This window comes from Phocoena phocoena, chromosome 5, assembly GCF_963924675.1.
Source record: "Phocoena phocoena chromosome 5, mPhoPho1.1, whole genome shotgun sequence".
Classification (NCBI taxonomy): Eukaryota; Metazoa; Chordata; class Mammalia; order Artiodactyla; family Phocoenidae; genus Phocoena; species Phocoena phocoena.
Window position 1 is genome coordinate 31,407,572 of NC_089223.1, and position 27,622 is coordinate 31,435,193.

Sequence of the window (27,622 nt, forward strand, 5' to 3'; positions counted from 1 at the left end):
CATTTGACTTTTTCATTCATTTTGCTTGTTTGCATGTGACGCCTTTACTACAAAAACTGGATAGTTTCTGCTTTGTCAGTTACTCAGAGCAATAAAACTGTAACAGTTGTTTTCCCAAATACTGTAAAACACTAAGACTGACCAGCAACTTTATTTTAATTTTGTGTTTTATATATTTTTAAAATATTTTGTCAGTTTTATTATGTATGTTCATCCATTCACCACAGCCCTCAAAAAGAAAAGTTTCTCCGCAGAACAGGCGGCAACAGCTCTGTTCCAAGGAATGTGTTTTAATTTTTGCCCAGATAAAAGAAAATAAGCTTTGCACACACTCTCAATTCTTTACTTGCAGGCAAACTTCACTCTTTATTTTCTGAAACTCTCCCATTCTCAGCCTCTTAGAGGCACAGATGGTTCAAGTTTCAGTGGCAAAAAGTCTTTTTTTTTCCGTAACCAAACTAGAGCAAATTTGGAATTCAGTCTGGGACTAAAACGTCACAGCAGAAAAAAAATAAAAAAAAATAATTTGCTTTTTTTTTTTCTTTCTTTCATTTAGCAGCATAAATAAGTTTGGCCACTGGGAGTACAGTACAGGGGTGGGACACAATCCCATATTTGAAGACCTACTTCTAGCACCAGCATCAAGAATTAAATCCATCTCGGGACTCACAGAACCCAGGACAACTTGCCACCTTTGAGCAACACAGGCATTGCAGAGTGTATGTGGAAGCGACAGGAATAGATTAACAGAGGCTAATACTGTGATTGATTGACATTGGCAATGGTTGGCAAAAAAAAAAAAAAAAAAAAAAAAAAAAGCTTTTCATGATAACTGTACAAAAACAATTCACAGTAATTTTTTTCCTTTTTAGCTTTTCCGCTCCAGAAAAATGACTTTTTGTTGCAGATGCTCTCTGGTGAGAAAGTCCACCGGTACTGTGTGGATGTTACTGCAGCTTCTTTCTAGGTCTCAGTGGTAAAAGAACAGGCTAGCAGAATCTGTAACGACATCTCTGCAGTAACGCTGCCCAGCGACCACTGGAGAAGAAAATAAAGAAATAATTGCACCTGGTTTGATTTCAAAAGTCTCGTTTTGCAAAGCTGCCCTCAGTCCAAAGTGAAGCTTTTTCCGGGACGAGCCGGCAGGCGCCTCTCTTGTCAGTTGCGGTTTGTCATCGCTTCCTCTTTTCCTTCTGAGTCTGTAGGTCTTTTCACTCTGTTGCCCCAAGCCAACATCCTGCACCACTGAGAACAAGGGATTTTTTTTCTTTTTCTTTTCTTTTTCCTTTTTTTCTCTTTTTTTCTTTTGCAGGGGGAAGGGCAGGGAGTATGTCGTCTACACGTTGGGACGATGCCACCTTTCCTGCTCCTCACTTCATGTCCACATCAAAGTCCAGCACCAGCAGCTTGGTTTCCTCCGTCCCGTTGCGACTCCCTACTGCACACACCAGCTTTGTGTTGGAGGCTCTGATCCGCCACACGACTCCCCCGCTCCCCCCACTCTCCAATGTGACTAGGTTGCGAATAAATTCACCCGTTTTCAAGTCCCATAGTTTTACAGTTCCATCATCTGAGCTGGTAATTACAAAGTTCTTGTTGAACTGTAAACAGGTCACAGCACTCTGATGCTTGTTGGGACCTAGGCAAAACCAAAGGAATTTCGTTACTGGTTAGAAATCATGACTAAGGGTCAGTTATACTGTAATTTGTGGAATCTATATTGGAACACACAATAAATGAAATATTTAAAACGCTGCACATTTAGAAACTGTGTTCTGAGTATTTTAGGATCGGCAGGGATGTAAGAAAATCTGGTAGCTATTTGTAACTGAAACGTTAATCTCTGAGGGTTCTGTGTTCCAGGAAGCGTGGTTAGCTACCAGGCATACATTTTGTGTACTGGTTGCATGAATGAGCACTTCTCTCGGTGGTGATGTAGATAGTACCAGCATCACGTATTCTGCTCATGGACAATCTATTACCCTACCACTCTGAACTAACCAGTCAAAGGCAAAGGCTGAATGGACACTATTCCAAAACTCTGCGGAAGAGACAAAATCAATGAGTAAAAAAGCTGCAGTATAGCCCACCAGATGGCCTCAATGAAAAAAACACTTTCTAAGGGCTATGACTAATAAAAAGAAGTTAATCATGATATAAGAAGTTAACACTGCTGTGCCTCCTTTAGCATTAGCGGCTTTCACGTTTCTTCCTCTAGTTCAGTGGGCACTGTGAATCCTTCCCATCCTACTGCCACTCCTACTCAAGTCAGAGAGGAAAGGCTCATAAACTTATCCAAAATAAGTTTTCATTTTGTATGAGGTTACTTCTTTCTGTGACACAAAGGCTCCAAATTTCTCTTTTGACCAACAATCTCATTTTTAAGGAACACAGCTAAAGGTGGGTAGCCAATATTTACCTTGCAATGTTTGTAAACACTGTCCTGTTTTGATATCCCAGATTTTAACTGTAGAATCTGCATTCCCAGAGACAAGAATGTTGTCTTTGAGCTCCATGCCGCTTGTTAATGACTGGTGTCCTGTTAACGTGTGAATGCAATTCCCTGTCTCCACATCCCAAACTCGGATTGATGTATCAAGAGATCCACTCACCACATGGATGCCATCAAACTACAACAGACACAGTTTATTAGACTAGAAGTGTACATATTCTTGATATTATTTATTGACCTTAATCCTAAAAGGGGATGCGAGTAAAGCATGAGAACAAAATGCCAGGAACAAAATGAGGTACAAGACAGAGTGCATGCAATCAAGCAACTCTACAGGGCATGTTCTCAGAAGCTTCTACCAGAAATGCTAATTTTTTATGGCCAGTGGCTTCAAACTAGATGCAGAAACAATTTTCAAAAAACCACCTAAAATGAACATATTATTTTCAGATCATCTGGCCACACTTACTAGCTACATATCATGAATGATTCAATATGGATTGCCATTTGAGTTTTATTTCCCAATAGGAAGCTAAAACTGCTGACGTGGTTTATGAATAAAGGGTGTGCTTATCAACACCTATGGCAAGAAAAGGGCTGGAGATAGCTTTCATGATACTTCAAAGTAAGTTCCATTAAAAATTGTATGTAAAATAAAAATTTCATTTACAAGAACCTAATGCTATTTAGGAAATGTGCCAACAGACAATTATATCTGGAATTAGAAGTGGTGGCATTTTGAGAACAAAAGCAAACTATATACAGCATCTTTTCTCCAGCTTCCCAGCTATACCCAAAGTCAACAAATATCTACCAATTCCCAGATCTATAATAATGTTACCACCTCTTTCCTCAATCTAATGGCTTATTTAAGGAAGATTATTATATTCATTAAGGTTCGAACATATCACAAAACATACAAACAATTGCAGCCAATTCCCTCTCCTCCAAATTCATAACCTTTCCTAAGTTAACAGACATCTTTATTATATGTCAATATTTCATGACATGGACAGTATTCCATCAGTGAAGATACAAATACCCCAACGACAGAACTGTGAGCCCTGGGACTACATACTAATTTGCTGATTACTAATGGGCAGTAACTGGTAAACAAGCTATGTAAGTATTAAGAAATACAGCTGACCCTTGAACAACATGGGTTTGAACCGGGAGGGTCCACACCTATACTCGAATTTCTTTTGCTAAATACCTACTACACAATCCCAGGTTGGTTGGATTCTTGGATGTGGAACTGCAGATACTGAGGGCCAACTGTAAAGTTATTCGAGGATTTTCGACTGGAGTTGGGGGTAGGGGGGAGGTGGTTGGTGCCCCTGACTCCTAAGTTGTTCAAGAGTCAACTGTATTTTTGAATTGAAAATGTTGCCTTTCACGAAACAAAACAAGATCTATTTTCTAAACTTGCTATTAATCTAGCTATTTATGTCAAAATATGGCATTCTATTCTAGGATATCAGGTTCAAATGAAAACAAACCAAAAATCAGCTTAAGTCAAATTTACTTCTTCATGACTACAAACCAGCAGCCCTATGACGGGAGAGCAGCTTTGTGCAAAGTTCCACTTCCACTTTGAATGGGGACGGAATCACAATTACGTGGTCCATCAACTTCCAGCTATCAAGGCAAAGGGGCAGCTTTGGGCCAAATTAATCCTCTAAGGAGTTTATTAAAATCCAGGTTATTCTCCTATGAGACTATCTACCCATTAATTAACACAGCAAAATTTAGGGCCCCGAAGTCTCAGGTTCCAAGACAAATATTTGTATTTTAGAGGGAAATCAATCACAGAAAAACTGAAACAAATCATTTAAATAATTTCAAAATTTATGCTTTCTTCATGCCAATTTTAAAGTATATATAGGGACTTCCCTGGTGGCACAGTGGCTATGAATCCACCTGCCAGTGCAGGGGACACAGGTTCGAGCCCGGGTCTGAGAAGATCCCACATGCCACGGAGCAACTAAGCCCATGTGCCACAAGTACTGAGCCTGCACTCTAGAGCCCGCGAGCCACAACTACTGAGCCTGCACTCTAGAGCCCGCGAGCCACAACTACTGAAGCCTGCGCCTAGAGCCCATGCTCCACAACAAGAGAAGCCGCGCACCGCAACGAAGAGTAGCCCCCGCTCGCTGCAACTAGAGAAAGCACGCACACAGCAACGAAGACCCAGTGCAGCCAATAAATAAATAAAGTTTATTTAAAAAATAAATAAATAAAGTATATGTAAACAGCAGAATAATTTGATTCATCTTTTTTTGGACTGTATTGGATCAGCAATCTGACAGTGATTATGAGTAAGACAACCTTATGACTCATCAATATAGCATCTCAAGAGCAGGAGAGATAGGTCTCTTACCTGTAACGAGTAGACCCTGTTGGTGTGCCCCTGCAACGTGTGCAGACAGGTCTCTGTCTCTGGGTCCCACACCTTCACCATAAAGTCATACGCTCCACTCACAACCCTTCTGCCATCATATTGAACACAGCGGACCGCTGCTACATGACCCATCAAAACATGTAAACACTGGCCTGTCTCAATATCCCAAACCCTAAGGGTGGCATCTCGAGAACCACTAACAACTCTGTAGGGGGGAAAACAGAAAAAAGAATGTATTAGAATTTTGATATTGTGAGAAAACATGATACATAAAAAGTCTGTGGTTATTAAAACTTTTTTACCTTTTCTTAAGCAGGAATACCTGTTTTCAAAATAAATACATACTATGTAAAACCTTGATATATAAACATGCAAAAGTTGAGTTACTCTGATTGGGATGGGAAGTTGGAAAGCCTAGGATTCTGCCTGTTTGATTCCTCCACCTATGAGGGACCCAGGAGCACCTTGGGGTCCTGTGGAACAGTTTTAAGACTACTGTACTGTAATTAGAAATGACAAAGAGGAAGGAGAGGAAGACCAAGTCAAAGAAGATAAAGAAGCAGCAGCGGAAGCAGCCAGCTCTAAACACATACAATAAGATCTTGATTTTAGAAATAAAATGTTAGTGTGGGCAATATGTGTAAAATGCTAATGGACGGTAGTATTTTGAAAAACTTAAATTTTCTTCTTTATTCTTTCTGTCATTTCCCCCCATTTTAATTATGAGCACAAAGCCCCTTCGTGACTAGGGAAAAAATTCAATAAAGGTTTTTCAACAAAACAAATCAGAATCTGGAATTTAAACAGCTAAACATATGTGCTTTACACCATATACTCTGGTTAAATTAACCACTTTTAAACATGTCCTCAAACAAAGGCTGCTTATGCTTATATTTTAAAATATTCTGTAGGCTACCGGGGCATTAAGACATACAGATTTTTAGAACATACACATGTAGCGGCAACGGAAATCCCTTGAAACTCTGACCCAACATTATTCTCTTCCGAAGACCAGAGTGATACAAATATGGCAATCACCTTTGGATTACAAAGGAGAGCTGAAAACTCAGATGTCTTTAATGTCATTCCTAAGAGATTAAGAAAGGCCAGAGTTTCCACCTTTGGGACAGTAGATAATGGAAGCATTGAGAGATTTAAGTCAGAATATAATGGAAACTGAAATGCAAGGTCTCTTGATACCAATCCCCCCCAATTTTAATAGTAGAGCACACTGTTCAAAGTAGATTCAAATTACAAGTGAGAAGGTACTTTTCTGCACATATTACAAATCTAAAGTGAAATCTGCTAAACGTAATGGTTCTTGATAAAGAAGATGCTATGGACAGAATGAATTAACGGTAAAAACTGGAGTGGATTCACTCTAAGGACCCTTCAGAGAGACCTTTTCTGACAAAGGAGGTAGAAATCACATCTGTTTAACAGGGGTACTGTGAAGACACGCCAATGGAAGATAGAAAGGACTTTAATAGGAGGGCTCTGTAGGAGGAGATAAAAGCAACAGCAAAGATGCTGAGAAGAAAAAGGCAAGCAGTCTGGTTTGGCCTAAACTATTTTGAAAACTGGATTGAGGGTTTCTTCCTTAATTTGGTAGGCAACAGTATGCTCCCAAAGGGCAGTGATACTACCGTAATTAGAGGAGGTTCTATGCAGCTGTGTAAAAGGTGACCAAGTTTGAAAGCTCTGTCAGTAGTTCAGGTGATAGGTAATGAGAGAATAAGTTAAAACCCACAGGCCTCAGCTTTTGCCCAGACACAGGGGATATGACGGAGTGGGGGAAGGGTGGTGGGTAATTAAAAAGACTCAGAGGGGCTTCCCTGGTGGCGCAGTGGTTGAGAGTCCGCCTGCTGATGCAGGGGACGCGGGTTCGTGCCCCGGTCCGGGAAGATCCCACATGCCGCAGAGCGGCTGGGCCCGTGAGCCATGGCAGCTGAGCCTGTGCATCCAGAGCCTGTGCTCCGCAACGGGAGAGGCCACAACAGTGAGAAGCCCGCGTACGGAAAAAAAAAAAAAAAAAAAAAGACTCAGAGACTTGAAGACTGAATTACTGAATTTGTCCCACTACTGGAAATATATGCCCCTCTCAATTTTTTTTGAAGATGATGAGTCATCAAAGATTTAGAACAATCAAGTAAGGTGTTAGTCAAGATCAGAGAACAGAGTTTCAAGGTGGAAGCCAGCAACACATTAAATGAGGACGGAAATTTAAAGGCAATACCCTACTGCCCAATCTTAAGGCAATACACTACTGCTTTCATAGCAGAGAAATATCTGAAGTTGAATGATGAGTCTAGTTTAGGAGCATATTATCACTATCTCTCTGTTAAACATAGTAAGTACTGTACAACTGAACTCTATACAAAAGGCCCCAAGTTTACAAGTAACAGAGAAAGAATTCCCAACCCCTACAGGGTTTCCCCTACCTTTTTTCATGGAGATGCATACAACGTACAGTGGAAGTATGCCCATATAAGGTGTGTATACATTCTCCCGTCTCCGCATTCCACACTTTGAGAGTCCGATCTGTAGATCCACTAATAATGATATTGTCTCTCATCTGTGATGACCATACTCCACCTGTGTGTCCCACTAACGTCCTCAGACACTGCAAAAACACTTAAGATGATTACTTTTGGGTAGAAAGAAAAACAATGTAAATAAGATTTTAGCAGTTCATTAAAATCTGAAGTAAAGTTATTTACTCAGTTGGAATGTTTGGCATATTAGAAAATAATTTTTCACATCAATATAACATGATCCCATCACTGTGTATTTCTTTGTTTATTCAGCAGCACTGCATATTACACACACACACACAGTCGAGGAACAAGTATGTAGACAGTAAACCTTTCTCACTAAAGTATGACAACTCTGGCCTGGCCTCTTTGATAAAATAATACTAAAATTGCAACTTGGTTTCTTCCATGGGAATGGATTCAGTGAAAGAATGCCAACAGAGTTGGGTGTGGCTACATTCCACATTTCATCTGAATCTGCCCCAAGGCAGTCGTTAGGGTACTTCTAGGCAAGGTACTTCTAGACAAGTAAAGACAGACACTAAAACCCTGAAACAAATCCAAAACTAATATTACACTACGGAAACACGAAGCAGTTTTAAAAAAACTTTTACATCTGACTTGGAATATTTAGAAGATTCTTGCCCAAGAATCAACATGTTATAAGACATTTTAAAAGACAGATTTCCCCCTCCCCACACACTTTCTTCTATTCTTTTTTAGGTGGTCAATTACCTAATTCAAGGAAATATTTTCCATTGGACAGATAAAAATAAGTATTCAGTAGAGAACCATTAAAGTATAGTATTGTATGAAGTGAGACTGACTGCTTGGACTGCTTTGTTTCCTTCAAACTCCTATTTACATAACTAGCCTGCTTAACTTCTATCTTACAGGGTTTGCGATAAATCAAAATTAACATGATTTATTTAACTTTTAAACTCTAGGTAGGTTATCAACAAAGTTTACAAGGAAAAAAATATATCCCTCAGTCATAGTTTTGAAAAAGATTAAAAAGGAAGGAGATATAACTTTGATGGTTAATAAAAGTGGGAATAATTAACCCCCAAAAAAGAAAGAAAAAAAAGCACATCTGTAAAATCTTAAAATAGCTAAGTCACAAAGATAGACAAACTATTTAAATGAAGAAGAAACTAATGACATCCCTATCATGAGAAACATCATCTTCATGCCAAGAAAAAAGCTGAATTAGAAGCTCTGATATTTGCTATCAAAATAAGCTAGACTCAAAAATGAATCCTTGTTTTCCTTTCACTGGTGGATCCTTGTAAAGGTATGTACCAAATGGTGACTTTACGAAGTGTAGAGAGAAGTACACTTACTTTGCCTGTGACTGCTGACCAAACTTTTAAAGTGTTGTCATCAGAACCACTAACTATTCGGTTACCACAAAACTGTAAGCATGTGATCACGTGATCATCATGTCCTTTCAGCACCTACAACATAGATATACAGATCAGAAGTACGTTACTACATTATGTTTTTTAAAATACTAGTGAAAAGAAAAATGAGGCCATAAATAGCAACAGTAATCCATAGTCTATTTCCAGAGTAAAAATTTGTATAAAATATGAAGCATCCTTCCTGGCAGATGAATTAAGTATTAAACATTTTATTGTTTCCATATTCTATTATTTATACTTGAGACATCAACTATTAAAATTTTACTCAGTCAAGACCTCATAAATATGGTTCAAACACAAACGTATTTTATAATCATCTATTTTATCTGCTCAAACCAAAAGAATATGCACTTAAGTTGTGCAATTTTGACACACAAAAGTACCTACTAAGTAGAAAGACAATAATCATCAACTTTTTCAACTTAAAACAAACAAAAAAGCCTGTCATAATGTGTACGTTTTAATACAAAATGTCTCCCCAAATTGCTTTTTTTCCAGTTGAAAAAAATATAGCTAAGGATTTCAAGTATTTTTGCCATTCTTTATATAATTGAAATGTTATAAGGCAGAAAATCAGAATTATGCTTAAATTTATAAAATTAAAACACACAAAAGCCATCAAAAAACCCCCCAAACATGGGTACTCCTCAAAAAATCATGTTGGTCAGAGAGGGAGCAAATTCTTAGGTAGTACGTATACGACACAAAATTCAACAGGACATTCAGAAATCTTCATTTACATGCAATAGATAGTACAACACGTAAGTCAATTCGTCTTTTATTCAAGTACAGTTAGTTGTCAGACTAGAGATATTAGCACAGAGGAATACTGTCAGTTACATTTTCAGTTATTTTAAAATACATTGTTTTCTTTCTACAGGACATAGGTTGTCAAGTTACACTACTTGTCAGATATGAAAGAGTACACTACGTACTAACACTGATTAATGGTTTCTGTTACATCATGCAAGAGTTCAGTTACCTTAGGAGATTTGAGTTCCCCTCGCCTCCAGTTAGTATCAATTCTGTGCTGCCTGATGTATGCACTCTTCCATGGACTGTGTATGAAACCTGGTTTTATTACTTTTCTTCTCTTGATGTGCAATGGTTCATCAATACCTAAAGTTTAGAAAATTTAGAGTACAATTGCCTTCACCAATAATACAAATTACGCATTTTATAATGCATCTCATTTTCTCCTATGCTGAAAACCACTGAAATGCAGAACACTAATTTCTAACACTGTTATTACGAGACACTAATGTAAATCTGCAATCTGTATGGCATGTTTTCTACTGACTATTTCATTTCTCTCAGTATAATTCTATGAAATGTTGGTGAGGATGTGGAGAAATTGGAACCCTTGTGCAATGCTTGTGAGACTATAAAATAATGTTGCTGCTATGGAAAACAGTATGGCGGTTACTCAAAATAAATTAACCATAAAATTACCATATGATCCAGCAATTCCACTTCTGAACATACACCCAAAAGAACTGAAAGCAGGGACTTGAACAGGTATTTGTACATCCATGTTCGTAGCAGCATTATTTATAACAGCCAAGAGGTGGAAGCAACCCAAGTGTCCACTGACGGATAAATGGAGAAAAGAGTGTGGTATATACATACAATGGAATGTTTAGTCTTAAAAAAGGAGGGAATTCTGATACATTTGGATGAACCTTGAAGACATTATGCTAAGTGAAATAAGACAGTCACAAAAAGACAAATACCGTATGATTCCACTTATATGAGGTCCCTAGAGTCATCAAATTTATAGAGACAGAAAACAAAATGGTGGTTGCCAGTGCTGCAGGGAAGAGGAATAGGGAGTTACTGTTAAATGGGTATGGAGTTGCAGCTGGGGAAGATGATAAAGTTCTGGAGATGGATGGTGGTGATGGTTCCATAGCAAAGTCAGCATCCTTGATGCCGCTGAACTATACACTTAAAAATGGTGAAAGTGATAAATTCTATTTTATGTATAAATTATCACAATTTAAAAAAGTCATTAAAATAATGATTCTATGAGAAGGTAAGGCAGGGATAATTAATCCCACTTTATATATATCTGAGAAGAGAAGGCTTCACTGAGTAGGCCAAGCCACAGACAGGGCAGAGGCAGGATTAGAAACCAAGTATCCTGGATCTTTCTTTACCTCTCAGCTTTACTAAAGAGAACCTATAGCACATCTGTCTTATACTCTATGATTCTTTCTTAAAAATTTTGCTTGTTGAAGGCAAATAATATTTTTTTTAAAAGTAATATTTTTCTAGATGCCTGCTGGAAAGAAAAAATGTCCTTTCTTAATATGGATGATACCTACTCCATTACTAGGAAAGGGGATTTTTTTTTTTTTAAACAGGTCTCAGAACATAGGCTCCATGATGGGAAGAAAATGGGACTTTACTACTACATCCCCAGGATTTAAGAATATCTAGCACATGGGCTTCCCTGGTGGTGCAGTGGTTGAGAGTCCGCCTGCCGATGCAGGGGACACGGGTTCGTGCCTCGGTCCGGGAGGATCCCACATGCCGCAGAGCAGCTGGGCCCGTGAGCCATGGCTGCTGAGCCTGCGCTCCGCAGCGGGAGAGGCTACAGCAGTGAGAGGCCCGCGTACTGCCAAAAAAAAAAAAAAAAAAAAAAAAAAGAATATCTAGCACATAAGAGGTGCTCAAGAAATATCTGTGGAAGAAATGAATAGACTACAAATATTTGAGTATTTAATTGCTAATTTAATTTGGGGGTTCTCTTTAAGTTGTCCTCATCTTGACTTTCTCATTGTTTATTGATTCTACTGGAGACTGGGAAGCAAATGAGATATATTCACTATTAGTTACAGTGCTCACTAAAGGGGTTAGTGGCAAGATTTGGCACATCTGAACGTGTGGAATAACCTGTGGATTTTATATAAGTAGGTGAATGTAAATGAAGACGCAGTCTTGATTCTTTGACAGGCTGCTGAAGTTCTCTTTTTTTATTTATCCACCACTTTATTCTACGTGCACATAAAACTTATTATTATTTTTCAGAATCACTTTGCGTTTTCGAACTACAAATATTTTATCTCTGTGATTTTGAACCTTACCCTCTTCTTTACATTTCTCTCTCCAGAGAAGGTTGTCTTCAGCCAAAATTCTCCAGTAGCGACACGTCTGAGCCGCTTGTAGCAGGTCTTTGGGTTCCAGGAATGAAAGCACATAAAGTGCCAGCTATGAAAAGAAAAAGCATAGTATACCATGTGTCTCTTTTTAACGATAAAAAATAAGTTAACTATTCCCTCTGGTATAAAGTACTTATAAATGTAATATAATTTTACATTCTAATTTCTAAAATTATGAAAGGCAGTACCTTCTAATATACAATTTTAACAAACACATACCAGATTTAAAAACACCCTATTGGTTTTTATGAACTTCACCCCACTAGCTCCTCACCTCTTCAAGGAATACTTATTAAACCTCTCTGCCTCTTCTCTTGCCTTTGCTCTGTGAATCTCATCTCAAGAATTCTACTATTTATTTATATATTTTTTTACTTTATTAGTTGTTTAAATTTTGTCTTTTTCTGTCCTAACTACAATATAATTTCACTTAAGAAATGAGATTCCTGTATACTCTGTGTGGCATAATTTCAGAATCCTTCAGATAGTTAGATATAATTAATAGTTCTTTATCGTATCCAACTGTTTATATCACAGTGATGAACTTTTCAAACATTTAATCCTTTACTGTAAATGACAAAAAGGAACAATTATTAAACTGCTTCCTAGACCTATAAAAGTAATTGGGTTCTAATTCCTTTATATTGCTTATGGAGATTTTCTGGATGGGCCAGATAGAGTTGTATATTTGAGCTAAGTCTTAGATATATCACTGATTTAAAAATTTTGTTTCCAATACTTGCAAACCATCAATTTTTCTTCCAGTGTGTAAAGTCAATTCAAATAAATAAAAGAAAAGGAAATAGAAGAAAAAGGAGAACAACAGCTTCCGACTATGCTCGTTCAATTAGCCTCACAAATCACATAAAAATTTAAATTATGATATTAGGACAGAATGATCTAAACAGAGCAGTAAAGTTTACTTTTCACATAAACTAAGTTACAAAGATTAAAACAAACTATCATTTAAAGGACCTAGGGTCATACAGGGAGTAAAAAAGCACAATCTGAATTATTTTTTGATGCTAAACAGGAATTACATGAAATAAATTATGTTTTCCCAATGACTTTGTATCAACATATTTAGAGAGTTCATCATTAATCACATATTTATTGAGTATATTCTATATAGAAAGTACTTCAACCAGTCAGTATTCAACTTAATACTACTATTGACAAATGACAGTGAAAAACTTTTTGTGGAATAATTATTTTTGGTCTATCAGAGAAGACCATTCAGTATTATATACAGAAACGGAGTCATTTAAAACGAAAAGGCATAACTATATTAAACAATCTATATATGCGTGTGTGTTCACACATACATATACATATACAAATATACACATACATACATAACTCAACAATATATTTTTTAAATGGATACCCCATAAACCAATTAATTTTGAAATTATCAATCAACCAAAGCCTAGACAAGTTTGCTTAGTGTCAGTCTAACAGCATACTATTAATCTTCTACGTGAAACTGATATTTAACATAGAAATTATCAGGCACAAAGTTATATTTGTGGAAAAGAGATGCTAGTTAATGTCCAAGATATTGAGAATGGTCATATGAAAAAGCCTACTCTTATTTTAGCTATCCAGCTGAAGCAGAAATCAGGTAAGTTACAGAAACATTCAATGGATCCTAAATGCTAAGAAACAAATCCAGAGCAGGTTAGATTTATCCCCAAATCAACAGGTAAAATTTCTGTCATTACTGGTGATTAAGAGATCATCTAGTCCAGTGTCTGCATGCATTAAAAAGAAATGTAAAGAAACACTCAGGTGCTAAAGAAATTTGAAGTGCTAACTCCATAGGTAACTGGTACCCGCTCCTTTAAAACAGCAAAGTCCCTAACTCAACCATAAACTTCAACTTACTAAATGTCTGTCCATGCCATCAAAACATCCCTGTATTATAGAAAATACACATAGCATGGGACTTCTCTCGTGGTTCAGTGGTTGAGAATCTGCCTTCCAATGCAGAGGACAAGGGTTCAATCCCTGGTTGGGGAACTAAAATCCCACATGCCGTGGGGCAACTAAGCCCACGCTCAGCAACTACTGAGCCCGTACGCCACTACAGAGCCCGCAAGCCGCAACTACTGAGCCCGTGCACTCTGGAGCCCGCATATCACAACTAGAGAGAAGCCCACGTGCCACAACTAGAGAAGCCCGCATGCTGCGATGAAGATCCCTCATGCCATAACTAAGACCTGATGCAGCCAAATAATAAAATTTTTTAAAAAAGAGAAAATATACATAGAAAAATATGAATAAGAAAATCAGAACCAGGAAAAATATAAATAGAAAAGGTTTAAACTAGAGGAAAAGTAGAACACAAATATACTGGCAACAGTATTTTACATGGTTTTTTAATTAGGCTGCCAAGCAAAAAGAAAACAGCAATTAGTTATACCAGTTCCTCAAAGGAAACAAGGTTTTGTCACGTAGGGTTCCTTATAGGGGACAGAGAGTGGGCATTGTCCCAAACTACATCTCTACAATACCACAGAGGGGGTTACAGGTTTCTTGGAGCCAAATCAAATGGTCTAGCTAATGCAGTTTTCTATTAAATTGTATTAAAGGTAAACTCTAGATTAGTAATTCTTCCTAAGGACTACTTCCACACAAGAAAATCTCTTAAATTGAAAATTCATTTCAGATAATTATCTTTTCTTTGGCCAAACTTGTCATTTCAATGAGAGTTGCTGTTTTTTGTTTTTCACTATAACTTATATTGGGTTGGCCAAAAAGTTCATTCGGTTAGTGAATACGTTGTTCAGTAAAATTCTTGGTGAAAATGAAAAAACGTGTCTTTTATTTTTACTTAAAACCGAACAAACATTTTGGCCAACCCAATATAAAAGACCACCATATTATATTTTAAAAGTAGCTAATACTTTCCCAGAATTGTTATATTTCAGTGGATTGAAATAGTGAAAGAAAAAGAAAAGAAAAGAATAAAGAAAATTTTGGCCAATCCTATGTTAAGAATTTAGGTTTTGTTCTAGATCATCTACTGTATCACTATGCTTTTCTTGGCATTTACTTACAAAATAAGGATAGTGCTCTTTATCACAAGTCTCCCATGTGAGACTAGTGAGATTTCTGTCAAGGTTTTTGAGATTAATAAGTAAATGTTGGTAAAGAGCTTTGCGATCTGTTGAAAGGAATTATAAGAAAATTACTATAAGTCCATTTCCTGACACGAAGGTAATACTGTTTCAAATAATGATAGTACTTAGTCTCCGATAAGATGTTAGTTTCCTTAAGGACTTAGATCTATACCATTATTTCTCTACGTATAAAATAAAGCATTTTTCAAAAAAGAAAACGTTTTTTCTAGCAGTTAAAACTATATTCAATATCCTTTGATAAACCATAATGGAAAAGCATATGAAAAAGAATGTATATGTATGTATAACTGAGTCACTTTGCTGTATAGTAGTAATTAACTCAACACTGTAATTCAACTATATTTCAATAAAAAACAAATTAAAAAAGATGGGGGGACAGGTGCCATGCTAAGTCAGGCTCACTCATTCTATCTAGCAAAGCTTCTTTCCCCTCAGGCAATCTTCAAAGGAACACTTAATTCAAGAAAACCTTTACTGCCCTGGTTATGGATAATTTGTGCTTAATTTTTAGATTCTTAAGAATACTTTTATATTCTTCTGATTTCAAATCATGTTTTTTTTTGTGTTACGAAGCTTCTATGGAAATCCAAATAAAGAAAAAACGAAACAAAACAAAAACCTCACAATCTTTAGACATAAGAGGATAAATTAGACTGAGAAAAAGTCTATATACCTTCTAAAATATGAAGGATATCAAGGAAAACTATGAAAAATATATCAAAGGAGAATAAATTCAGTTTGAGCCAAATACTTATAAAAGTGCTTCCTATTATTACCACCCTTCTGGAAGCAAAGAGAGAGAGCTTATGCCACTTTCATAAGCGAAATCTATCCAAAGGGTTCAGTTTTAGAATAAGCCATCAAGAATAAAGATTTTTTTTTCTGGGACAATGTCATTTTAAAAATCACTCCAAAGAAGCAACATCTCAGGAAAAAGATATTTTTTTCCACTTTGCTTTTTCCTGTAGTTATGCTTAATTTTATCCATTAACGATGATGAAACCATTTTATTAATATCCATTGTGAAATTAGTATTGGGACTATCTTTAATGCCCTTAGGATATTTAGCATGGGTATCCAAAAAAAGAAAAAATCAACTTCCTTTCTCTTCAAATTTGAAGTTTCAGGACCATTTGCATTTATATTTATATTAACATAAATGGTATTTTATATTGTCTTCTTAGCTGATCTATGTATGATTAGTGGCATATATAAAACTTGTGAAAATATAAATCATGGTAACGCTGATTATTTAATGTTATCTTATTTCTGTTTGCTGACAAAAATGAAACTATGAAGGCTACAACAACAATAAAAGAACTACATCTAAACTATGCCTCATGTACATAGTCAAGAATGCACATGTGATCATAATCAATCTATGATAAAAAATCAAAGATGTTTTATTTTATATAAAGATATTAAAACAAATGGGCATAAATAATTCTAAAAGAAATACTATAAGAATGTAACTGGTATGGGAAATCTGTGATTGTGTGTGTGTGTGTGATGCGGCAGAAAGGGGAAAGATTTATAGAAGACGACGTACGTGTGAAATTCCATACACTTCAAAATAATTACATAATGTAAGTCACTGAGAACTACTATCCAATAGAATCATGAAACTATTAGTCTTGAAGGGACTTAGGATAAACAAAAAACAAAATAAGAAAAAAAATATTGCTGTTTTAATAAAATCAGAATTTAAAAAAATCTACAACTATAAATGAACATACCAAGACTTGAAGTCCAAGGTTGGACTTCAAATAACCTAGGAAAAAATCTTGGTAAAGAAACAGTCAAATTAACGAAACTCAATAGCTTAGTCTCACATATGACTTATTCCAGTGATGGAAAGAAGACACTTAGTCTGTAAGTATAATTTAATCTGAAAATTATATTAAGTCACAGCACCTTATCATTTACAGCCCCCTGTAATACTAATTAAGAGTGTTAAACTGACAATACTGAATACCATAATTAGCATGACAGTGTCTAAAGATGGTAGCTGTTGATTTATATTTTCAAATAGCACTAATGAAGAATATAATTGATAATCCTTACCTCTTTAGGGAGCAAGGAAATGAAGTCTCGCTGAAACTGGGGTTCTATCACTTGCATCATATGTTTTACTTGTGTTGGTTCACAACTATCAATAAGTTCATCTAAAGCAAGCAATTTCTCTGGTCCACTCCAGCTCTATCAAAGAGGAATTAGAAATTTTTATCTATTATTTTAATAAATGTCTCAAATTATAAACTCATAAAGGAAAATCCACATCCACACACAACATAAAAAGTGGCTGCTTACAGAAGGCACTGAAGTGACAATCATTTAGTCTCATCAAGTTTATTAGCTACCTTTATTGTGTTAAAAGTTTTTTTTAGGTTTGATAGACAGAAAATATTTTTGCATTGTATTATTATAATTGTTATATGTTCGTTCATCTACCACCAAGATACTGGTTGAGAAACCAAAATTTTATTCAGCAACATCGGTTTGGGCCACTAAGTAAATGAATTTTGACAGATGATTTTCCTTTCTTCCCTTTCTTTCTAGTGGGCACCATAAAACTTGATGGTTTTAGTAAGGCACTCATCTGAGACTGGCAGCATCAACTAGAGAAAAATTAATAACTGGATAGACTGTACATCTAACAAGTGTCTTCTACAAATTAAAAGGGCTTTGATTTGCTATGTGAAAATAATTTCAAATAAAAGACAGCAAACAAGGGCTTCCCTGGTGGCGCAGTGGTTGAGAGTCCGCCTGCCGATGCAGGGGACACAGATTCGTGCCCCGGTCCGGGAAGATCCCACATGCCGCGGAGCAGCTGGGCCCGTGAGCCATGGCCGCTGAGCCTGCATGTCCGGAGCCTGTGCTCCGCAACGGGAGAGGCCACAACAGTGAGAGGCGCGCGTACCGCAAAAAAAAAAAGAAAAGAAAACAACAGAAAATGGTAGCTGACTTAGTAGTAAAATTAGAATATGAACAAAGGCTAAAAGAGGGTAAGAAATAAAGTATATGCTATGGAAAAACAAAAACAATTATACCTCAAAAATATGAGCTCCTTTAAACCATACTAAGGGGTTTGTTTCCCCAGTGTGGAACACCTGCACAGAAATGCCATGATTCTTAAAAGGAGAAACTAAAACGCCACATGAATCATTTAAAATGTTAGGACCTCCCCTCACAAAAATCAAGTAAAACATTTAAATAACCTTGAAACACTTAGGTGAAAAAACATCCTTGAGCAAGCTGATATAGTACCTTTGTGAATTATTATGTCCACTTTGGAAGTGGGAGAAGAGAGAACAATAGGTGAGGTTTGGAGCTAGAAAGATCTGGATTTTGACATTCCCTTTCTTGCTCAAACTAGGAACCTGGATTTTGTAACATGTGAAATAGATAATAGTTGAAAACTGAGATACTGGAAGCCTTATTCAGAATATCAATACTTTTTAAAGTATTTCTTAAAATATTTATCAGAATCTACAATGAAATCTCATCTCTTCTTTCCTATCATAAAGTGTAGACTACACTAATACTAGCAAACATTTCAGTAGTATTTCCACAGTACTACTATATATGTATATCTCACTTAATCATCAATAAAAACCCTGGAGAATATCCTCATTTTACCATCAAATATGAGGAAACAGAGGCTCTAATAAGCTGTGTCCTTTCTTTTTACTTTGACACATACATATACCCAGAACATTCTCCTTGAGTACTCACTGTGTATCCTTTTTGGTTAGGGTGAGGATTTATACATAGAAGTTAAAAATACTCATATACATGTATATGCACACACATGACCAATTAAAAGCAGTTGATCTGAAGTTTATTTCACTCCATTTCCCTCACATAGCTTCAAATCCTGGTTCAAAACTTAATACCTCTTTGACAAAACTCATGCTGATCAATCGCCACTCATCCCTGACAGTACCAGTACTATAAACTCTGAGTTACTGATTTATATTCCTCACAGGATTTGAGGTGGGTTTTTATAATATGCTGTTCCTCTCCATCTACATTATAAGAATTCATGCACTAGTATAAAAACATGCCCATTCTGGGTGATGGATAACTATGCTGACTTGATTAAAATGCAGCTTTAATTAAGACACTTGATAGAATAATTTTAATGTAAACTTTTTAATCTCCTTTGCATATATGAATGCCAGCTTTACAGATATTTTTGGAAATATTTGGAAATATTTATGGTTAAATAAAGGTATGTGATCTTCTATGGTAAAAAGTGAAACATCTTTTAACATATTACTATTTATATTAATTATAATTTATATTCTATATAATTTAATATATTACTATTCTATATAAATTATAACTATTATGAATATTTCTAATTAAAGGTTAATATACTATACAAGTTTCATGTTTTGGTTTTTTTCAGTTAACATATTATTACAGTGTTTAAAAAAGGAAGGAATAGAAAAACAGTATCAATACATGGTATATAACTGCTAACAGATGAAAAAATATCCTTTCCAGGATTTTAGGGGCTGGAGTATAGAACGAAAAAAGCCAGAACAGAAGATAAACAATTCAGATCTTAGATAAATGTTAGAAACTGTGTCAGAAACTTCTATATATTTAAGGCAAAGTCCATGATGAAAATTATGCCCATAGAGCAAAATGCCTCTAAGACTTTAAACAATATTTTTATTCTGTTTTAAGATAATATTTAACAAGTTAAATAAAATTTAAATTATATTTCAATTTGAATTATACATATATTCAGCAGATGTTACTTTGTGACATTTTACTGAAAAGTATACAACTGACAAAGATTAGTAACAAGCTGTAATCTATAAAGTAAATGAGACTGTTTTCACTGACCATACATATTTGACAGTCCAATTACTTTAAGTCACATCTCTTAGATGGCTCCAGCAAAGGTCTGGACCATGTAGTCCCTAGCTTTTCTCTCTCCAGCCTGGATTTCTTTCCTGAACTCCAGACCTGTTTATAAAATTGCTTATTCAACATGTATTCTTGGGTATGTAACAGCAACTATATCCATGACCTTTCTCTTCAAATATGCATGTCCACAATCTTCCCTATTTCAGTAAGATGTAACTCTTATTATATTAGTTTGTTCAGGCCCAAAGCTCTGGAGTCATCCCCAACTCTCTTACTTTCACCATCAGATAGTTCTGATCCATCAGTGAATTCTAAGGCCTTAAAATTCAAAATATACCCAGAATCTGACTATTACTACATTGGTCTAAGCTACTATTGTCTCTCACCTGGGTTATTCCTATAACCTCTTACCGAGTCTCCCAGCTTCCCACCTTTGCCCTCCTAGTTCTGTTCTCCACAAAGCAGTCAGAGTGACCGTGCTAAAAGTCACTCACTCACTCTTCTGCTTGAAGCCCTCCAATGGCTTCCCACTTCACTCCAAGTAAAAACCAAAGTTTTCAGGTTGGCCTACAAGGTTCTAATTTCCTATTCCTTTCCCTTGCTTACTCTTCTTTAGCCATAGATACTCTTTCTGTGCCTCAAACACACCCAGCATGCTCTGCTTCAGAGCCTTTTCACTTGCTGATCCCTGGACTATTCTTTCCCTAGACACCCACATGCTTTACTTCCCTACCTCCTTCTCTGAGACCTTCTCTGTGCAATTTTCTAAAACTTCAAACCAGTTTGAAATCCCCCAACCCCCTCCCTTTCCTGACTAGAGTTAAGTTCTCCAAAAAAGGGTTTTGTCTGTTTTGTTAATTACTGTATCCCAGATCCAAATTAGGGCCTAGCACCTGACAGATACTCAGTAAATATTTGTTGAATAAATGAATGAATCCCCAAAGAGTCAGGAAATACTGCACCAATGCTATCTTAAAACTCTTTCTCAGGCTTCCCTGGTGGTGCAGTGGTTGAGAGTCCGCCTGCCGATGCAGGGGACGCGGGTTCGTGCCCCGGTCCGGGAAGATCCCACATGCCGCGGAGCGGCTGGGCCCGTGAGCCATGGCCGCTGAGCCTGCGCGTCCGGAGCCTGTGCTCCGCAACGGGAGAGGCCACAACAGTGAGAGGCCCGCGTACCGCAAAAACAAAAAAAACACAAGAAAAACAAACAAAAAAACCTCTTTCTTGAGAAAGTTTCTAATCTATGTACCTGATGGTATCACTGGGACTTGCTTGCTTAGTCTGGTTCCAAGACTGGTTCCCAGTTTTGATACATACATGGTTTAACAGCAAGGGAAGGATGTATTAACTTGAAAACCTTGCAGTTAATGACTATATTAAAATAAAATAATATTTTATTATTATTGGTGTGGATTGTTGAACCCACACCAATCTTTAATGAGGACTAGAGGAAAGAATACCGAATTGGGGATCAGGAAACACAACTTTTGGAGAAGATAACTGCCACTAATTAGGTTACAATTTACCTCTGCAGGCTTTAGTTTCTTTATCTGAAAAAGTGCTGGAAATTCTGATAATTATTTTATTTCTGCTCTGAAAAGTAGTTCTTCTGGAAAAGAAAAAAGCACTTTCCTTTGGTCTTTCATGGTAAAGTTACTGGGAACACATTGAAAGGGATAGGAAAAACATTCCAAAATCAGAAAGAATCAAGATAAACAAAATTTAATTTGTGGACAAAATTACAAATGCAAACTTGAAAATTCCCCATGGAAGCGGTATTTGATTTCAGGTAATCAGAGAATACCTGAAGGTAGTAGAGAAGAGTAGAAGGAGCACTGAACCGTAATCAGGGGCCAAGGTTTCACCAGTAAACTCACTGTGGAACTGCAGGGAAGCCCCTTAATTAGTCTGCGTCTCAGAGACCCCACCTGTATAATGAGGGGCTTGGCCAGACCAGGGGTTCCCAAGTGCTGTCTGAGTGGTGCAACAATCATGGAGTCCTCCAGCCCACCATCAAAGAGTCTGATTCAGTGGTCATGGTGGGGCTGAGGGCAGTTTATGCTTTAAATAACCAACTCATCCCGTATTGATGCGGATGATTCACAAACCAGCAGTGGTTATTAGTCTGGATGATCCCTGGTGGTATCTCATTCAGATATATATATTTTATGACTTTAGGCAGTCTAGCACCTGCATTTCATGTGGTAAAGAACTCACTTCTCTAGTACCTCCAGAAGATGGTTACTTAGTCTGTTTGAACAGTTCCAGGAGTGGAGACTTACTAGCTCCCATTCTACTCTGGGTCAGTTCAAATTGTTAAGTTCAACTTACACCAAAATCTGACTCAAAGAATATGATCCAGGTTTTGTTTGCTGAAGAAACCAAGAATCAGTCTGATTCTACTTTTATACAAAAGTCTTTAAAACGTTAGACAGAAACAACATTTTTCCCTTAGTCTTCTCTGGCTAAATACACGACTTTCTTTAACTCTTCCTCACCCAACAGGGCTTCTTGATCATACTGTTTCAAATACAATGGCAAAGTATTACCGAATTCATTTTCTTTTGGTACCTTGCTGTTTTAACATGTCGTTGGCTAGCAAATAAAAGAGATCCAAATAAGTTAGAAAACATGTACAATTTCTAAGTGTTACCATAAAACTTGATTAAGTCCTTCAAAGGAATAGTTTTTACTCCACTTTTAATTTCAAAACACAGAAGTATTTTCTACTTTATCATTCAAAAAATATTATGGAGTATAACAGGCATTTTCAAAGTACATTCATAGTTTTCATACAATACAAATATGCTTTGATTAAAATAATGCTAATAATGTTAATCTGATGACATTTGCATGAAGCTAGTGTTAATAGCTTCTTTTAACACCTGAGAAAACTGAGGTTCACAAAGGCTATTTCTTAACCAAGAGAGGAAACTAACATTTATTGAGTTTCCACTGTATTTCCAAGAACAGCTTTAAGCACATTTACATGTTTTCTCCCTTTCGACAACTTTTTAGTGTTATATCTATTTTACAGAGGATAAGAACACAGGCAAAAGTAGTTACATAATATCAATGAAATTACCCAGTTATTAAGAGGGAAAGCCAGAATTTGTACTAAGAGCTTTTTCTTCTAAGTCAAAGTGCTTCTCATTATATCAGGATACCTCTGAGTATCAGTTTCAACATCAGAGAATGTTAATGTTATTGGTGTCTTTACCTAGTCTACTATTTGCAAGTGAAAAACTATATATTAACACTCAAATGACATAAACAAAATAAAAAAGTGACCAATCCTCTTCCCCCAAATTAACAATCTGAAAGCATCAACCTGGGGCTGCCAAAAAAAGCAGAATCAAGGGCAACTGAAAATTCAAACAGTACAAAATTTGTTTTTTTTTTTTTTTTAGTTTTGTTTTTAATTGGCACTTCTATTTTAGAGTGGCATTCTGTTTCAGCTTCCCTTTTCCTAAAATGGTGTATCATTTGTTCTCATTCAATTTATAAATTGAGTACAGAGTACTTTGTCAGAATAGATGGAGCTGGACCGAAACAATGCTGTATCACCATCTTAGGAGCAATAGCAGAACAGTAAGGGGACAAGCTCTCCCATTTTGCTTGTTATGCCACAGAAAAGTCATCATTAAATGCCCCCATAGCACATCTGTAGAAATCATGCCAGTTTAATTGCCCCTCAAGTATACCACGTAGGTCAACTCATGACTCCCCCACTTTACTATGAAATTATCTCTCTCTACAAGTTAAGCATTAAAGCATTGTAAGCCTTTAGGCAAAGGATTCATTTCTAGTTAGTTTGGCACCAGCCCTAAAAATTAAGGGCAGTGTACCACAATGAGGTCTTGGGGGTGTCAAGGCAGAAATGGTACTCAAAGGATTAAGGTCTTGATCTACCCCTCTAGCTGACCTTCTGTTGCTAGTAAACTTCTTTGCTACAGAATACTTATGTGAAAAAAAAAATATAGTACTACACCTGCAGGGATAATTCTATGTTATTCCTATTAACTGAGAACAAGTTTTCTACTTCTCCTATGAAAAGTGATCAAATGGGCCTTTTTATAGGACAAAAGCTAGCCTAATATAGTTTACTGAATATCATTAATTCTAAAAAAAACAAGTTTTTAAAATTACAATTAACATTTCTAAATTTGGGAGGCATCTAATAATCTATGGTATCTCAGATTTGATGACATACAGTATGTGGTAACACGAGGACGTTTCATTAAGAAAAGCATGAGTGAGCTAATAAACAAGCCAACATTGTACAAAGGACTCCCTAAAACACCCTCACTGCAAAATAGAGCACAAATGCCCCCTACTATATATCAGTATTTGAGATAGTTCTCTTAAAACTGGTAAAAAAAAAAACCCTAAATGGCTAGCAAAGAATATTCTGGGCCTCTGAAACATTGAAAAAAAATAGGTCCATACCACATACAAAATAAATCTCAGTCTAGACTACCTTCTGATAAGAAATAAAGCTTTGCATATAAAGTAAACATTTTGGAGGCTGTCTACAATGATGATAAAACTATTACTAATAGTGTAATTTTCCATCATGTTGGTACTTTCCTCTAAAAACGATATGAAATCAGCCTCTGCATACTCTCAAGTGCTGTGCTGCTCACACTACACGTGCGTGTGAGCATGACAATCCACACCCATATTCCTGCCTCCTTGGCTTAATCAGAGATGATGCAAGGCTTTAAAGCATTTTTTTTAGGCTTTGTAAGTGTCTGAGTTCTATTTTCACCTCTAATTGGTGGGATACATCTCTTTTTAAAAGGATGTGACAGGGGCTTCCCTGGTGGTGCAGTGGTTGAGAGTCCGCCTGCCGATGCAGGGGACACGGGTTCGTGCCCCGGTCCGGGAAGATCCCACCTGCCGTGGAGCGGCTGGGCCCGTGAGCCACGGCCGCTGAGCCTGCGCGTCTGGAGCCTGTGCTCCGCAACAGGAAAGGCCACAATGGTGAGAGGCCCGCGTACCACAAAAAAAAAAAAAAAAAAAAAAAAAAAGGATGTGACAAATAATTTAGAATTCTGAGGGCATGTGTAGGAAAAAATTAAAATAAAATTAAAAAATCATGAACCTAAGATAAAAGAACTCAGATGAGGGGAGGGAATGATCCTTAAGAAAAGGTAAGTTTAATTAACAAATGACTGTGAAAATAAAACACAAAATCTTTGTAATTGTAGTGGTTCATAACATTATTGTAACAGTGAAGTATAACTTTTATGCCTCGAAGCCATAGATTCTCAACCTCAGCAATTGATATTTTGGGCTGGATAACTTTGTGTTGGGGGAGGCTGGCTGTTCCTTACACTGGCTCTACCCATCAGGTACCAGCAGTGTCCTACCCCCGACCCAGGCAGTTGTAAGAACTAAAAATGTTTCAACCAAGGGAAAATTTGCCCCCTGTCGAGACGTGCTGCTCTAACCTTTCAGTTATCAATCGAAAAATGAAGTTATCCTAATTTCTCTGAAATCACCTGAAGGGTAGAAAACAATTTTAAAAATCCATTTTAAATAAACATTGCTTCAAGTGAGTTTTCCAGCTCCAGAAGAAAAAAACTGGGACATTTACTTAGTTATTGCCCAGGTATTTAAAATATTGGGATTTATATAAACGGACACCATAAAAATACGAAATATCATATAAAATCTATGAAATATCTTCTTTTTCAACCATTATTCCCCTATGCATTCATAAAATACCATCAATAAAGTAGCCAGAGGTAAGGAAATATATTCATTTTACATTAGTACAGTGGCTAGTATCAGAGATACCTTCACTTTACATACTTTATATTATTTACTATTTACAAGGAATAATTAACCAAATGTTTAATTGATGCCAACTACTTTGCTAAATACTTGACTTCTATGTGTTATCTCACTAGAAGAAGAGATAAATCAATTTAATATCACTATCATGAGTTATAAAATTCATAAGATTCAAGGTTCGGTTGTAGCCAAACTTCCCGGTAAAATTCCCAAAACTTTAAATGCTAGTAAAATATAGTAATCAGAATTTTGAGCACAATAAGCCACACACAAGCATGGCACTGATGGAAAGAAGCTGCATCAACTCTTGGAGGCTACGAGGGTAACACTGATGGATAAGTTACCACTAGTGACTAATAGGCAGAGTTCTTACAATGCTTAACTTCCAAACAGTGCAGTTTAGAAAACAAGTACATTCAGTAATACCAGAAACCCAAACATAAGGAGAAAAAGAAAGGCCTTATTATCTAAAAAGCAATAAACAATGCAAATGCACACTTACACAAAACAAGCACTGGACCCTCTTGATTAATATACCTAAAAATTAAAGTGAGTTCCCTTATTTTTAATAACATTTTTAATTGAGATGTTCTTCACAAACATAAAATTCACCATTTAAGTGTACACTTCAATAGTTCCCAGCACACCCATCTTGCTGTGCAACCATCACCACTATCCAATTCCAGAAAACTTCCATCACCCCCAAAAGAAGCCCCATACCTATCGGCAGTTAGTCCCAACCTGCCCTCCTAACATCACCTCAATCACTAATCTCCTTTCTGTCTCTATGGATTTTCCTGTTCTGGATATTTCATATAATCATACATTATGTGGCCTTTTGTGTCTGGCTTCTTTTACTTAGCATAAGGTTTTCAAGGTTCATCCATGGTGTAGCATGTTCCTTTTCATGGCTGAATAATCCCTTATTTTTTGCAGCAAATAAGTGAAGCATTTCAAGTACTGTGTTTAGACATGTCACCTGAAACATTTTCAGCCACTCCTGGAGGCCTGTAGGTGGTTGGACAGATGTAATTCGGCGTCGTTGTTGCCCTTGGCCATTGGCTGCTCTCAGGTCTCCAAAAGTTGTCGGTGTTGCTGAACATGGTACGAGGCCAGCAGTACTACAAGAAAATACAAGAGTGGAGGCAAAGACAGATATTTATTAAGAACAATGGGCTCTAGTTCAATAAGAATGGGATGACACGGCGTATTTCAAACATCAAACTATTTATTTGCTTGTTCCCAGAGACCAAGGATGCACAAAACCTATTCTGCTATTGTAGAGTAAGTTTCCTCCCTCCTATATAACCACCTGTTTTTATCCCGGCACAGCTAATTGCAACCAAATGACAGAATCTCTATGGCAAAACTGTAAGTTGTTGGTAACATACAAATAATGTTAAAATATTTGCTTAGAAGATTCAGGTTCCACTTGCCTATGTCTGGTCTTCATCATCATAATTAAACAAAAGTTTAAATTTCTTTCACAAAAAGGGGTGTGAGATTATTAATGCTTTTAAAAAAATCATATGTAGCAGTAGTCTGTTAAATGTTTTAGACATTTCACTAGTCACATTATTCCTTAAGTTTGGCCCAGATGCCTTTTAAGTTGTTTATAATATTTGTCTATTCCTCTCTAATTTCTATTGCTATGATTAAGCTTAGTCTAAATAATATTTAACAGGAATAAGCCTTGATTAGAAATGTGTTTACTCAAACAGGTAGGTAGGTAGAACTTATTATACGCAAAATTAAATACTGTAAAATGAGATCATTTTGGCTAAATACTTTTAGCCAGTAATTTAAATTTTGAGA

General features: G+C 36.5%; 1 protein-coding gene across 3 annotated transcripts in view; it reads right to left on the minus strand.

The window, feature by feature from the left end:
* Positions 1 to 438: 438 nt before the first annotated feature.
* The window catches only part of FBXW7 (F-box and WD repeat domain containing 7), a 206,451-nt gene continuing 179,267 nt past the window's right edge, over positions 439 to 27,622 (minus strand). For all 3 annotated transcript variants that reach the window (XM_065877185.1, XM_065877187.1, XM_065877186.1), the window contains 9 exons: positions 26,787 to 26,928; positions 17,186 to 17,320; positions 11,901 to 12,024; positions 9,794 to 9,930; positions 8,731 to 8,844; positions 7,295 to 7,476; positions 4,833 to 5,058; positions 2,420 to 2,630; positions 439 to 1,639 (listed from right to left, as the gene is read on the minus strand). In XM_065877185.1, coding sequence (XP_065733257.1) covers positions 1,371 to 1,639; positions 2,420 to 2,630; positions 4,833 to 5,058; positions 7,295 to 7,476; positions 8,731 to 8,844; positions 9,794 to 9,930; positions 11,901 to 12,024; positions 17,186 to 17,320; positions 26,787 to 26,928 — 1,540 coding nt within the window. In that variant the 3' untranslated portion in view covers positions 439 to 1,370. The remainder of the gene's footprint in view (positions 1,640 to 2,419; positions 2,631 to 4,832; positions 5,059 to 7,294; positions 7,477 to 8,730; positions 8,845 to 9,793; positions 9,931 to 11,900; positions 12,025 to 17,185; positions 17,321 to 26,786; positions 26,929 to 27,622) is intronic.